General features: G+C 36.0%; 1 protein-coding gene across 5 annotated transcripts in view; it reads left to right on the forward strand.

Moving 5' to 3' along the window:
• PLA2G4A (phospholipase A2 group IVA) overlaps nt 1–15,046 on the forward strand; it is a 148,737-nt gene that overhangs the window by 115,341 nt on the left and 18,350 nt on the right. For all 5 annotated transcript variants that reach the window (XM_046682795.1, XM_046682797.1, XM_046682796.1 and 2 more), the window contains 5 exons: nt 230–367; nt 453–545; nt 4,128–4,199; nt 8,871–9,113; nt 13,066–13,250. In XM_046682795.1, the coding sequence (XP_046538751.1) occupies nt 230–367; nt 453–545; nt 4,128–4,199; nt 8,871–9,113; nt 13,066–13,250 (731 nt within the window). The remainder of the gene's footprint in view (nt 1–229; nt 368–452; nt 546–4,127; nt 4,200–8,870; nt 9,114–13,065; nt 13,251–15,046) is intronic.

The following is a 15,046-nucleotide window of genomic DNA, read 5'->3' on the forward strand; positions in this document are numbered from 1 at the left end:
GTGCAAATTAGAAGGGATCATTTTGTCTTCTCATCTTATTCATTTATTAGCATTTTCCCCCCAACTTCTATACAACACCATATACATAATAGGCATTTGGTTAATTTTTAAAAAATATTTTAAATAAATGAATGAGAACAATCATGGCGTTGCTGATGTGATCTTTAGCTGTGCACGTCTTTGTAGTATTTTCCTATTAATGGATTGCGTTTTTTTCAAATGCTTTCAGATTGGGTTGAATTTAGTCCGTATGAGATTGGCATGGCTAAATATGGGACTTTTATGGCTCCAGACTTATTTGGAAGCAAATTTTTTATGGGAACAGTTGTGAAGAAATACGAAGAAAACCCTTTGCATTTCTTAATGGGTAAGTGATCACAATCTACCACTAGTTTGACCGTTTTACATCTAGGTACATTCTAAGTTATTTTCTCTTTTTTGCTTTACTTTAGGTGTCTGGGGCAGTGCCTTTTCTATATTGTTCAACAGAGTCTTGGGAGTTTCTGGCTCACAAAATAAAGGTTCCACAATGGAGGAAGAATTAGGTATTGTAAAAACAGGCTTACATTAAGAATAATTATGCCACATTGATACATTTCATTAATGTCTGTATACACAGAAAATTAAATCATCATAAAGATTGTAGTTGTTTTAAACTTATCAATAATTTGGTTGAAAATCAAGCTAAATATTTCCTAGAAATCATATGTATATTCCTTCTTAAGTATTATTCTGACAATGATGTTTGGAAATTCATAAAAACCATTGATTCTTAAGAAGAATTTTTACTAGGGCATCTCCACTGCTTTTTAGTCATTATACATCTAAACATACTACGTGTGTTTGAGAATACTTTTTTTATCAAATAATGGTAGCTTTTTAAAGATTAGATTCATCAACCGTTAAACACAGTATGACACAAAGGTAAATTCATACTTATCAGCTTATTTATCCCTTAAATACTAACTCACTAGAAGTCTGTTAGCTTCTGATAGCTAATTCATAGCAAAAAGAAGGAAAAATATTTCGAACTGTGGTAAACTAACAGTAATGATTTTCTTTAAATCTAATTCATTATAGTCCATAATAAATTAAAAATAATATTTACAAAACTTGAAAAAGTAGACTCAACTGAGGCCGAGTGATTTTCATTCATTGTAAGAAGAAAGCCACAGGAACATAGGTTTTCTTGGAGGAAAATTTTGACTTTAAACTTAAAGCAAACAAAACGTACATTCAGTATCTCCCAAACACCTTGCCCTCTGTATTGTAATCAACACTAAATTTCATGATGGCTATTTTGACTCATAGCAGGAAGGAACAGTAGAATGTTAAATCTGTATTTAGGGCCAGCCCAGCAGGAGCTGGGGAGGAAGGTCGTGTAGATTAGCAGTATGCTAACTGCCTACTACCTCTTCTCTGTCTGTGAGCTATCACATATCTATTTGAGGACAGAGCTGACTAAATATCATAAATGCCTTTTTCAACAATCAATTCATTTGAAGATTACTTGCATGTAAAAAAAGTTACTATGGAATTTTTTTTGACAAGCTGCCTTTAATTATTCCAGAAAATGGCGGTTGATTTAGTTAAGCTTTATATGCACGAAAGAATACAATTGAAACATTAATGAATACACTAGAAGTTGGCTTAAAAGTAGTGTTACCACTCCTTTTGCAAGAACTGATTTTATTTATTTGATATAGCAAGAGTAGTCCTCATATTAAGGACTACTACTGTAACATATTATGTTATATTAAGTCCTACAATCCTTTGGTCCTTCATATTTTCTTCAGCAGCATTGTTTGCATTTTTGGGTAGTTCTTAATAAGTCATAGAGAAGTGATCTTATGATTGCACTACAGCCGAAGATTTTAAAGTAAAAATAAAAGCAACCAAAAAAAGGCATTTCGTACTTGAACTTGCTCCTGTTGTGTGAGCATCAGTCAGTCAGTAAGCAGCCAAGGTTGGTGGGACTCTTGAGCCTACTCTGACCTTAATTACAGAGCCACATTCTCTTCAGGGTCACTGCAAGACAAAGTGTAGAATGCTGAAATGCTCTGGCTTGATTTATTTTAATGAACGTTATATCCCAGACGAATATCCTGTTCTCAACTTTAATTTTGTGGAAATAACTAACTCTTCCCTAAATTGTGTGAAGATTTCAGGAAAAAAAAAGAGAAAAAAAAGCAGATGTATCACGTATTATGAGGCTCACTTCCCTGTGCTCCTCTGTTGAATAATCCAGATAAACCTAGGGTTTGTTATTTTTTCCTCCTGAGGCAGGAAGAGAATAGGACTGAAACAACACGTTGAAGGTGGGCGAGACAATGGCCAAAGGCCAAGGAAAAGGAGAATGTTTATACTAAATAGTCTTGAGAATATTCTTTGCACTGAGACATCCCCTTTGAGGCCCATGGTTTGGCAGCTTATTTACTTGTTCTGTGTGGCAGACTTAGGGGGAATGTTGTGTCCCCGAGAACCACCAGTCAGCAGGATACATGCGACCTCAGATTAGGTAAGGATTTCCAGAAATGACACCAGAGAGGTGACTGAGGGAACTCTGAGGACTCCCGGTGACTCTTTCATCCGCTGGCTGACTTTAAAGGTTACCTCTTAAAGGGTGTTCAAACATAGTTTCTGTTTCTTTTTCTCCCTTCTAAAGAAAGACGTTAAGGTAAATTGGACCACAATCAGTTGACTCTAAAAGAAATTCTCTAGGAGTTTTGAATATATGCGGTCTATGCTTTCGAACAGATGAAGCTATATGTTATACTATGGTGATGGAAAATAGATAAATTCAGAATATTTAGCTTTTTGTATCATGAAACTTCATTATAAAGAAGACAATATTTTGGTGAACTGTCTTCTTAAATGAGAGTATCAAATGTGACAAAAAAAAAAGAAAAGAAATGCATAAGGAAATAAAATTTTGTCCTACCAAATTACATATAGGACCAGAAACATACCTAATGCTTATGGCCCCTGGAGTGGATCATTTCTTAGTATCCTCTCTCCTCTATACAACAAAATTAGTTTCTGTAACAGTCATGGAATGAAATGAATAATAATATTAGCCAGTGAACACTTTCTTTTATTGAATTTCGTATGTGTAATCATGACAGTAAAATTAAATAAATCTAAAAATTTAAAAAGTCGACCTACTGACTCAAGCATTTATTGATTTCTCCATTGTGTACTCTTTATTATTCATGGACATGACATTTATGTAGGTATAATAAATGCATGGGGAAGCCAAATGGTATATCTATATTTCTCTGAGTGTAGAGCCCCAAAATGATTCTATCACTGAAAATTATAAATTTGGAGTCAGTTTTTTAAAATTAAAAAAGAATTCTATTGACTAATATAAGAAAAAAAAGGTCACTATACAGAAAGTGGTTTCATGTAAGTGTCCAAAGAAAGTTTGATTTTTCTACAAATGATGATTATAAGAATGGTCTGTGTACCCCATAATTTAGGTACTTCTTACTTGAAAAAAGACAACTAGTTATGCTAGATTTTACTCCTGGTTGTTTTTTTTTTAAGGATTTATGGGTTCTATTTCAGTTTTTATAACTGCTCTCTTAATATCTTCTGAGGAAGCATAAATTCTCAACATTTTAGCAGACGATTTTCATTATTATTGAAAATCAAAAGGTAACTTCTATAAGGAGCTTTCATTCATTTTGATGAAACTGTTCTGTAGCCTCACCCCCCTGGCCCCCACCGTAGGTTTTGGTTTTACCCTGGATTTTCCTTCATAACCACTACTTAAACATATTTACTTGAAGAAAAATAGACTTTTATGGTATAACAAGGAGCTTCTTATAATCAAGTTATTCTTCCTGTCAAAATTAAAATAAACATATAAAAATTCTCCCCTTTAAATCATGAATGAATAAATTTTAAACTAATTTTTCATGTCTTGGGAAATTTTGTTTTCCAATGAGAAATTTGAAAATAATAAATCTAATACATTTCGACTTACTAAATTGATCTAAATTTACACTAGTAAATCCAGTAGGCCTCACTCGGTGGTTTTGCTGAGATTACTTCCTTATAGGAAATTCCACTATGAGTCTTCGCACCTGAGATCCTTCAATTGTTTTGTTTTCTTTCCGCAGAAAATATTACGGCGAAGCATATTGTGAGTAATGATAGCTCAGATAGCGATGATGAATCACAAGAACCCAAAGGTAAGAAAGCTGGAATCTTCTCTGACAGAAGTCCATTAGGCAAGGCTATGAATGTTTTGTCTGATTCTCTCACTCAAGATGCTACTGGTTGTCTCTGCTCAAGGCAGAGAGTGATAGAATGGTAACTTTCAATTCAAAGAGAGAGCTAACGCTGTGTATGTAATAAAATATGCAACACACAAATGTCCTTTATTTCTTTTTTTTCTTAATACCTCAAAAATATTACCAGTTGAACAATTAGAGAACAAACGGAGATGGTAGAAATATCAAATTTTGTTTTAAGTCTGATTTAGAGCACTGGGCTGCTCAGCATGGAAACTGATCTGATCCGGGAACATTTTTACATGGTTTTAAATATTAAAATTTCATCTTTTAAAATTTTATTATTAAGTAACATGTGAAAAATGGTATTCTCACTTCATTCCTGAGCCTTATCTCATTGCCAACGCTCCTTCTCCGAGGGAGGGATCAATGGCGAAGTAGGGTAGAATTATCAAGACCTTTTTGTTGCACATATTACTTTGTAGTATAAATGTTTTCTTTCACATTTTCGCAAAGCAGTTTTCAGCCTGATGTAAATCACGATAGTCGGTGATAGAGTTGGCACAGGGATAAGGCAAGGATTGGGGATGTTTGTTGCAAATGTTCTGTGGTAAGAAGGAATGATTTTACATTTTGACACAGCTGTTTGTACAGATGTTCCCAATAGTCCAAAAGCAAACAAAACAAGTAAACAAACAAAGAGAAGATTTTATAACTCAGTGCATACGTCCTGTTACAGTTTGAATATGATCATCTAGATTTTAGAAGATGTTAAATGCTTTCTTGTCCAAAACTTAACCAATTCCACCAGCCATGGTATAGATATTGGAAGAGTCTGTTTTATCCTTGCTGAATCAACACTAAAATGAAAATTCTCCTTTCCTAGCTGGACTGTTACTTCCTCATAGGATAAGTTTGTGTAAATTAGAGAAAAGGTGCCTTCTCTCAAAAGTGCAGCTACGGAGGCCCACAGCTTGGCGAGTGTGCAGTTTCTTATGACTATTAAGAAAGGAAATCCTTTCCTGGGCAGACAAAGCTATTGATCAGGCACAAGGCTTGGCCAGTGATGCGCATTCTGGACTTCAATCTTTATCTGCCTGCTATCCTGCTGCTGTATGCAGCTGATGATTTGCCTAGTTAGATAGAGCAGCCCAGTCGTTAGGCAGGAAAGAATCCTGGCCTGGAAGGAACTGAGTCTTTATTCTGGCTTCTTCATATTTTTAATTTTAATCTTAATTTTTTTAGTTGCTCAGATTTTTTTTTACAATTTTGAACATGCCTAGCATTTCTAGAATTAATTATGTATCAATTTAGGGATTATCAAGTAGAGATAGTAATGATTTGTCAATTATTAAGTAAATTGCTATAGATGATCAGTACCTTCGATCACTTCTGTAGTACTGGCTGATTATCTTAAGGCTGAGAAGTTCAAGGACCCTTTGAATACGGCTGCTTTAGTTTTAGTACCAGTCTAGACTGGGGAATGATAATTAGGATGTTTTTGGGGATTTCGTATTACCTCTCAATGTTCATTTTTTCCCTTTTAAATAGACTTTATTTTCTAGGGTAGTTTTGGATTCATATCAAAATTGAGCAAAAAATACAGAGAATTCTCATATATTCCCTGCACCCCCACACATATAGCCTCTCTCACTGTCAACATCCTATACCAAAGTGGTACCTTTGTTACAATCCTGAACCCACACTGACTCATCGTTATCACCCAAAGTCCAAACTTTAGGGTTCACTCTTGGTATTGTATATTCTATAGCTTTTCACAAATATATATTGACATGTTTCCATGATTGCAGTATCATACAGAGTAGTTTCACTGCCCTAAAAGTCCTCTGTACTCTATTCATTCCCAAGCCACCCACCCCCAACCCCTGGTAATCACTGATCGTTTCACTGTCTCCATAGTTTTGCCTTTTCCAGAATGTCATATACTTGGAATCGTAAAGTAGATAGCCTTTTTGGATTGGCTTTTCTCACTTAGTAATATGCATTTAAGTTTCCTCTATATCTTTTCATGGCTTGATAGCTCATTTCTTTTTAGCGCTAAATAATGTTCCATTGTCTCAATGTACCACAGTTTGTTTATCCTTTCACCTGCTGAAGAATATCTTGGTTGCTTCCAAGTTTTGTATTCATAATCGAATAAAGCTGCTGTGAACATCTGTGTTAGATTTCTGTGTGGATATAAATTTTCAACTCCTTTGGATGAAAACCAAGAAGCGTGATTGCTGGATCATATGATACGAGTATAATTTAGTTTTGTAAGAAACTTCCAAAGTGGCTGTGCCATTTTCCATTCCCACCAGCTATGTATGAGTGTTCCTGTTGCCCCACATCCTTGCCAGCATTCAGTGTTGTCAGTGGTTTGGATTCTGGCATTTCTAGTGGGTGTGTGGTGGTATCTCGTTGTTTTAATCTGCATTTCCCTGATGACATATGATGTGGAGCATCTCTTCATATGCTTACTTGCCATCTCTATGTCTTCTATGGTGAAGAGTGTGTTAAGGTCTTTTGCTCATTTTTTCATTGAGACACTTGTTTTCTTAGGGTTGAGTTTTAAGAGTTCTTTGTATGTTTTTAATAACAGTCCTTTAACAGGTGTGTCTTTTGCAAATAATTTCTTCCAGTTTGTAGCTTGTCTTTTGTTCTCTTGAGTCCCCTTCATTTTTTTTTTTTAAACATTTTATTTTTTCCTTTTTCTCCCCAAAGCCCCCCCGGTACATAGTTGTATATTCTTCGTTGTGGGTCCTTCTAGTTGTGGCATGTGGGATGCCGCCTCAGCGTGGTTTGATGAGCAGTGCCATGTCCGCACCCAGGATTCGAACCAACGAAACACTGGGCCGCCTGCAGCGGAGCGCACTAACTTAACCACTCGGCCACGGGGCCAGCCCCAATTTAGTCATGTAATTTTGAGGAAGGTCTTTAGGCGCTTTCAACTTTAGTTTCTTCAGATCTGTGCTGGCATCATTTTACCTGGTCTCACAGAATTTTTGTAATCATCAAATTAGCAAATGCACACAAAGAGCTTTAAGTTGTAAAGGGCTATGCAAACCAAAATTTACTATTAGTATTACAGGTAATAAACAATAGATATCATTTATCTATTGTTGACTGCTAGGTTTGTCCCACAAGTGATGCCATTTCCAAGTATGTCATAAGGAAAGTAGATCTACTGTAAAGAAGTGGGGTTTATTTAATAACAATAATAATGATGATGATAATGATGATGAAGAAAAGAAGCTCCAAATCTTTGGAAAATAATTGAGTATCTTATTCATATCCTGTGTAAATGGAGATATAAATCAGTTTAAAGCCTAATTTGTTCTAGTGAAAGATTTTCTTTGTCATGTTTGGCATTAGAGAAGTGTGGGAGTAGAAGAGAGTACACTTGTTTTTTGTGAATATGTAGTCATCTGGATTGGTTACTGAAAGATCTCTTCATTTTCCCAGTTCAGTTAAGCTAATCTTTGTGAAGATAAACATTTATTATGGTTTTCTCTATGCTTGGTTAACATTTATTGGAAATTATGAAGTTTGAACATAAACTCTCTTTTCTCTCTCGACACACACACAGATATAGTTTTGTGTGTGCCTGTATATTCGTATACAGAGGTCCCAGAAATCTGAACAGAAAGGACTTAGGCAGGCAGCATTATATTCCACCTTACAGTGTTCTTAGATTTGGAAAATGAGTGAGTAATATTAATGATGATGATTATCCTGCTGCTACAACTATTTCTACTAATAACTAGTGTTTATTAAGAATTTAATATGGGACGGGCACTTTTCTAAGTGTAAGAACTTTACATGAATGCACTGCCTCAGTTAATCCTCACGACGGCCCTATGAGGTTTACTGATGAGGAGGTGAAGGCTGAGAAGGGTTAACTAACTAGTAAACACTGGAGAGAAGATTGGAATCCAGGCAGTCTGCTTCTGGAGCCAATGCTCTAAATAACTACACAAAACGGCTCTCCAGTAGTAGCGATGTGTGCATAGGGTTTAAGGAAAAAGTCATTTAAAACTGCTTCCTTTGGAAGATTGCTGAATTTTAAAACATTTTAAAGCATGTGTTTACATTACACAGTTTTAAACTACAAACTTTATAAGTAAGAATAAATTGACTGTTCCCAGGGTGTTTATTGAGCAGCAAATATGTGAATCCTTCAGTTGTCTGTTCCCAGTTTCCATAATTTCTTGCCTTTTACTAAACAGAATAGGGAAGGAAACTTAAGAAATGAAGAGGATGGGATTAGCTACTCTGGATTTTCCCTGTGTGTATGTGTGTTTATGTGTGTTATGTCCTTCCAAGCAAAAGGAAAGAAAAGGACTGGGGGAGGGGAGAAAGGAGAAAATAGAAGTTTGCCTGGAAATCTAAGAATAGACCAAGTAACACGGTCAAGAACACAACCTTTAGATTGAGTATAGGTAAAGGGTAAAGTAAGAACCAAAATGATTAACTGAAATATTTACGGTATTAATTTATACAAATAAACGTTTGTTAAATGGAAAGCCACAGAGCTTCATTGTTAATTTTAACACCCAAGTGCCCAAAGAAGATGATTGTTTTAAATGGATTTTGGAATCTGTATAATGATCTTTTCCTTTTCCTTAGGCACTGAGAATGAAGATGCTGAAAGGGACTATCAAAATGATAATCAAGCAAGTTGGGTCCATCGCATGTTAATGGCCTTGGTGAGTGACTCCGCTTTATTCAATACCAGAGAAGGACGTGCTGGGAAGGTGCACAACTTCATGCTGGGCTTGAATCTCAACACATCCTACCCACTGTCTCCCTTGAGGGACTTTACCACACAGGAATCCTTGGATGAAGATGAACTGGATGCAGCTGTAGCAGGTAAGTACGCAAAATATAACCCACGGAAGCTTATTCAGGAAATCTTTATTCCTTGTCTGGGAGAAATATTTTAATTATTATTAGTACTTATTCATTAATTATTATTAATACTTGTTATTAATACAATTATAGTCACATGCATTTAATGTGTAAAGGGCTTCGAATTACTGTTTTTTGGAAGAAAAAACATACTGGATAGCAAATAGCATCGTTACGCCAGCATAGAAAATTTTCACTGCAATATTGAGAACAACCTTAGATCTTCTCTGTATTGGTCAGGATTCACTCACAGAAAACAGGAAACCTTCACTCTTGTTTAATTGAAAGGAGTTTAAAGTAGGGAATTAGATGTTTACAAAATTGGTCCAAGGCTTGGAGGAGCAAGCTCCAGACTGAGCTTCCAGGAATGATTCCAAAAACACTTCAGAATTACCCTCACAAACGCCCCCACAACTGTGCTTGGCAGTAGAAATAACAGAAACAGAGCCTCTGTCTCATTTCCTCCGTCCAGTCTCCTGTGGGTGTTTCTCCTTGGCAAAGGTCGGATCTCAGCAGAACCAGAGCTGTGATGGCGTCTGGTGTATGTAGTCTTCAGCCTGGCTTGCTAGTGCAGTGCAGTCATGCGTGCACCCTAGGGATCGGGGTGGAGTTGAGTTCACGCGTCTGCAACATCCGTCAGGCTATTGAATCTGTCCCTCCAGTTCTCAGAAAGGTTGGGTAACTTTCTTAGGGTCACCTGGTAAGAACCCCCTCACTTTCAGATTTGTCATTTAGCCAAATTCCAAAGAATAATTCCCTTTATTCTTCAGTTCCATGTATGTTCCAAATTAAAAGTTAAATTTGCATTGGTGACTAATCAGTACGTAATCATCTTTGTTATAATGATCCTGTCATCTTACATTTTTCTACTTCATCATACAATCATTTTCCCCTTAACTGCCCAAATGTCGTTTCTCAGTCATTTCTGCCTAAGGACATTGACAGGATGCTATAAAAACTTAGATGGGATTTTTCCGGAAAACTTTCTACCGCTCTTTGTTTAAGCATTGGATCTATAAAATATTTGTGAAAATTAAGACGTGACTTTAGATTTTCTTCTTGTTTTGGTAGTGCTATTTCTGTTTGTTGCTTGAGCTTAAGGGAAATTGCAGAAGCAAGAGTTACCTCTGTTGTTTAAACAACAGGAGTAGAAACTCACTCTACTTTACATTATATTTATAGCATCAAAGTCTAGGATATGAGGTATGTCTGTTTACAGACCTGCAATCCAAACCCTTCCACATTAACTATAATAAAAGTCTATTTGTGATAAAGTCACTGTCTATTTTTAAATTCTTCCAAATTAAAAAAAAAAAAAACCACTTGACTGTACAATCAGTGACATTTTTCTTGTGTTGTGGCACATGATGGTACTTATTGCCATTATAGTGTCAATTAAATGTGTCTTCTTTAGAAACTTAGGCTTCATGGATGAATGATGATGGGCTTTACAAAAGAAACAGCTTAGCTTCATAGAACATTGAGAGCTAGAAAGAATCTTTAGTTATTTTAGTCTATAGAAAACGAAGATCAAAAGAAGATAGTTATCATCTTTGCCTAAAATTGCTCAGCTGAACTAGAATTGGGACACAAGCCTCCTGGCGTTACTCAGAAGACTTTCTCTTCTGTTACACTCCTTTCCCCATCACCCTTGGTTTTATTAGTCATTGCCGATGTAAAAATGGAAGTTTCCTTTGTGTGTAATTTATTGTCTGTTTTACGTTATTACTTTGGTCTCATCACCCAGCAGAGCTCCTTCTGTGGTTTGCACAGCACGTGTTCTTCACTCCACATTTTAACAACTTCCTGGTAGTTTTGCAATATTTTATGCAGATTCAGAAGTGTTAGGGTTGCCAGATAAGACAGAGCATGCTCAGTTAAATTTGAATTTCAAATAACATATACATAGTATTAAGTGTGGCCCTTGCAAGATTTGGGACATACTTGTCCTAAAAAGTTATTTGTGGTTTATCTGAAACTGGGCATACTGTATTTTTATTAGATAAATTTAGTAACCTTGGAAGTGTGCCCCTTTCATTACTCTCACCTTCTTTCAAATTGTTCTTTGTTTTTATCTTTCTTCCTTCCTTTGTTCGTTCTTGCATTCACACGGTATTTACTGAGCACTCACAATGGGTTTGGTACTAGGAATCCAGCAGTCAACAAGACAGAGGAATCCTTGCCCTCATAAAGACTAAAATCATTTCTTGACCTTTCCTCGAAGTTTTGATTAATAGAGAAATTTATATACTTTAGTTAACAATGATAGAAAAGTAGAGCAAAACTAAAAACCAGGAACCCTGATCCTGATGGAACCATAGGTCAGTGAGGATGCACAGTCTTCATTTGTCCTCTCTGTCCTGTCTGGAGAATAATAGCTCTATGTCACCTTATTTGCTTCCTTTCTTTATTCGGTGCCCTTTGAAAGACGAGTCCTGGACAGTTTTCATAAAATAAAATGAGGAAGTAGAAAACTTAGTCATCCCAAAATATGGTATCACATAGACTAAATATTGCTTTCATTGAGGTATTTTGAAATGTTGAGCCTAAAATTGTTTTAAATTAATGATCTTTGGAAAGAACTTTAAATTTTATTTCTTAGCGTTGATCTCATTAAAATTCCATTGCGTTCACTTTGTATTTATCCAATTGAAAAAAGATATATGGCATATTGATTTTAGTCAAAAATCCTGTTAGGTCAGTGACGAGTTTATTCAAATTTGTTACTTACAGACCAATGTTGCTAAAAATGGACTGCATTTTAGACTGAATTTACTGAACTGATTAGTGCTTTTTCAGACAAGACCCTTACCAAGATAAACCCTGTTTATCTCCCTCTGGTTAATTCCAAGTTTTAGAATAGCCATGTGTGTGAAATGAAAATGGAAAAGATTTGTCCTAAACTGTGATCATCTTGGTTCATAAAGCCTTCATTAAAACTCCTTTTTATTATACAGTTAAAATACCATCATTTAATTAAACATTAATTAAGGTTGTTTCTCTTTTATTTTTGTGCACACACCCCCCCCCATGCAAAAGAAATGGAGATTTTTATCTTCTCTGGATATTATGTTGGAAAAAAATCCTACATTTTGGTTTACTATGTTGTGATTTTGTTTATACAGATTAAAGTTTGAGCATCTTGGAATTTAAACAATCCCTCAACCTAAAATGAGAAAAAATTAGTGCACTCTTTTTGTGCCTATTACTTCACCTTGCAGGCAATCTTTTGAAAACAGGAGAAATAAGATAATGAGATTCCCCCTGTTTGTTTACCTCAAAATAGCTGTATCCATTTAGAAACTAATTTTGGAGAAACTGCCTATTAATTACGTGACTTCTTTCCTGTTTACTTTTGTGTTTATGTTATTTACTGTGACACACACTGTCTGGAATAACAATAACAAATCAAGACATGAGTTAATTTAGGCCAGAGTTCAAAACACAAAAATCCAAATATTTGTACATCGTAAATGAATCTGTGTGATGTATTTATAAAATGACCATCGCAGATATCCACAACTGAGTTGCTTTATGAGAATATTACATATATAACTTTGATATTTCGTTATCAATATAATAGGATACAATAGGGCCAGTAGGAATTGGCCTATGATGGTTACATCAGGGCCTGAGTTAAGTACTTTCCATGCTTTGTCCCAATTAATCCTCACAACAACTTTATTTGATAGATTCTTTTACCCTGATATTACACATGAAGAAACTAAGAGTAAAAGGCAATAATTAATTTACAATTGCTAAAGCTGAACTCATGCCCAGCTCTGTTTGCCTCCAAAGCTTGAAGTCTTCACCATATGGAAGTCTATCTCACAAATTTACATAACAAATATTTTTATATCCTAAATAATGTTAACTTATTTAATTCATTCTTTTCTTTCTTTCCTTTGAAAAGATCCTGATGAGTTTGAGCGCATATATGAGCCTCTGGATGTCAAAAGTAAAAAGATTCACGTAGTGGATAGTGGCCTCACATTTAACCTGCCGTACCCGCTGATCCTGAGACCTCAAAGAGGAGTTGATCTCATCATCTCCTTTGACTTTTCTGCAAGGCCAAGCGACTCTAGTCCTCCATTCAAGGTAAGGAGAATTTATGTAGCTCTCCATTATCTATCATGTTCTTTTGCCTCCCTTGTAGCTATCTTAGTCCTCTTGACCTCAATTTCTTATCCCTTTACCCCATTTTCTACATTATTGCAAGTAATATTTCTAAAACACAGATGTGATTCAATCACTCTCTTGCTTAAAGAAACTTTTACATGATTCCCCATGACCCAGACACTCCTGAGCACGACAGGAATGATACAATGTATCCAAAGGTCAGGAAGTAAATTAGACTGAGCTGTGGGAGTTAGCAGATGAAAGATAATTAAAACCATGCATGGGGAGTATACACTGTGAGAAGAGAAGGGAACATAAAATAGTATCTTGAAGATTCAACGACAAATCAGGGAAAAAGGACAAAAATCAAGGATATGTGCAGTATTATGAAAACCAATTGAGGATATTTAACAACAAGGAAATCTTTGGTGAAGTGGATGAGAGCAGTTTCAATAGGGTTGTGAGGGCAGAAATCATACTGCAGTGATTTGATAGATGAGTGGAAGTTAAGAAAATGGACACAATTCTGTAGTTTGTCCAGGGAAGAAGGAGATGGACTGTCTCTGCAAGAAGTTGTGGGGAACAGGAAAACTGTGTGTATGCGAAGGGGTGGGTTGTTAATAAAAGAGACTTGAGCATGTTTAAATACTGATGGCCAGGAGTCATTAATGAGGATGTCATTGGAAAATGGAGAGATGACACAAATGGTAGAGTCACATCCCTGGGAAGGTTTTGGGTTGAGGAGTAGAAAGAAGATGCAAAAGTAGAGGTCGAGAGTAGTAGGGACAAGAGAGAAGGGGGAAATAATTGGCTGTGGATGGAGGTTCGTTGTTAGGCATGAAGAAGGGCAGTTTAAAAAGTACTCATGATGACTTCTAACTTTTGTAGGAGTTGGGAGTCAGTGTCATCTTTTGAGAGTGAGAGGATGGAGGTAGTGCAGCCAGGGGTGTGCAGAGAATAGTCCGCATCTGTGAAGAAGTGAGGAAAAGTTCTGAATAGACAACACAGGAAAATTGCTAGGCAGCGTTGTGGCCTCACCCTAGTGAGACTGTGAATGTTACTGCTCCCTCTGCCTGGAGCAACTTAAACTTTCTTTAGATGCATCTCAAATATTACCCTGTTAGACCTCCACAGGAATAGTTTCAATACAAACGACTTAGTAAATTCTGTGAATACAGCGATTTTCATGGTGTATTATCTGTATTTGTTTATATATATATCACTTCCACTGTCTGTGAACTCTTTTGGGACTAGAACAGTATTTTGTGTACGTATGTGTTTGTTTTGTTTTAATCATTTGGTTCTAATTGCTTTATAAGTGCCTGCCAAAATGTATGTAGGACATTTTTTGTGGGTGAATGAATGAAATGCTTTAAGAGAGGTGGAGTTATTATCCCCATTTCATAGGTTAAGAAATGGAAGCTCACAGGGATTAAGCGAAACAGTCCATGGTCTTCCCATCAGGAAGAGTCAGTGATAACCCAGGGCCTCTGACATCTAGTTTTCTTTCTATTACACTGTGATTGCACTGCTCTCAAGACTAATAGGGTTATAGTAATAACTCTTTAATATATAGGGAGCCTCATATTTTAAAAATGCTGTCATATTTGATCCTTTTTGAGGCTGTTCATGGTATTCAGACAGGAAAACAAGGATTGGTTGGGATAAGCGATCTTACCACATCAACAATTAAATAAGATAATGGATGAAGAGAGCAAAGCCCAGGACCTGACTGGGGAAGTGCGAGTTAAGTAGTGGTCAAGCTGGACCTCATT

The sequence above is a fragment of the Equus quagga genome, chromosome 13, assembly GCF_021613505.1.
Source record: "Equus quagga isolate Etosha38 chromosome 13, UCLA_HA_Equagga_1.0, whole genome shotgun sequence".
Lineage (NCBI taxonomy): Eukaryota > Metazoa > Chordata > Mammalia > Perissodactyla > Equidae > Equus > Equus quagga.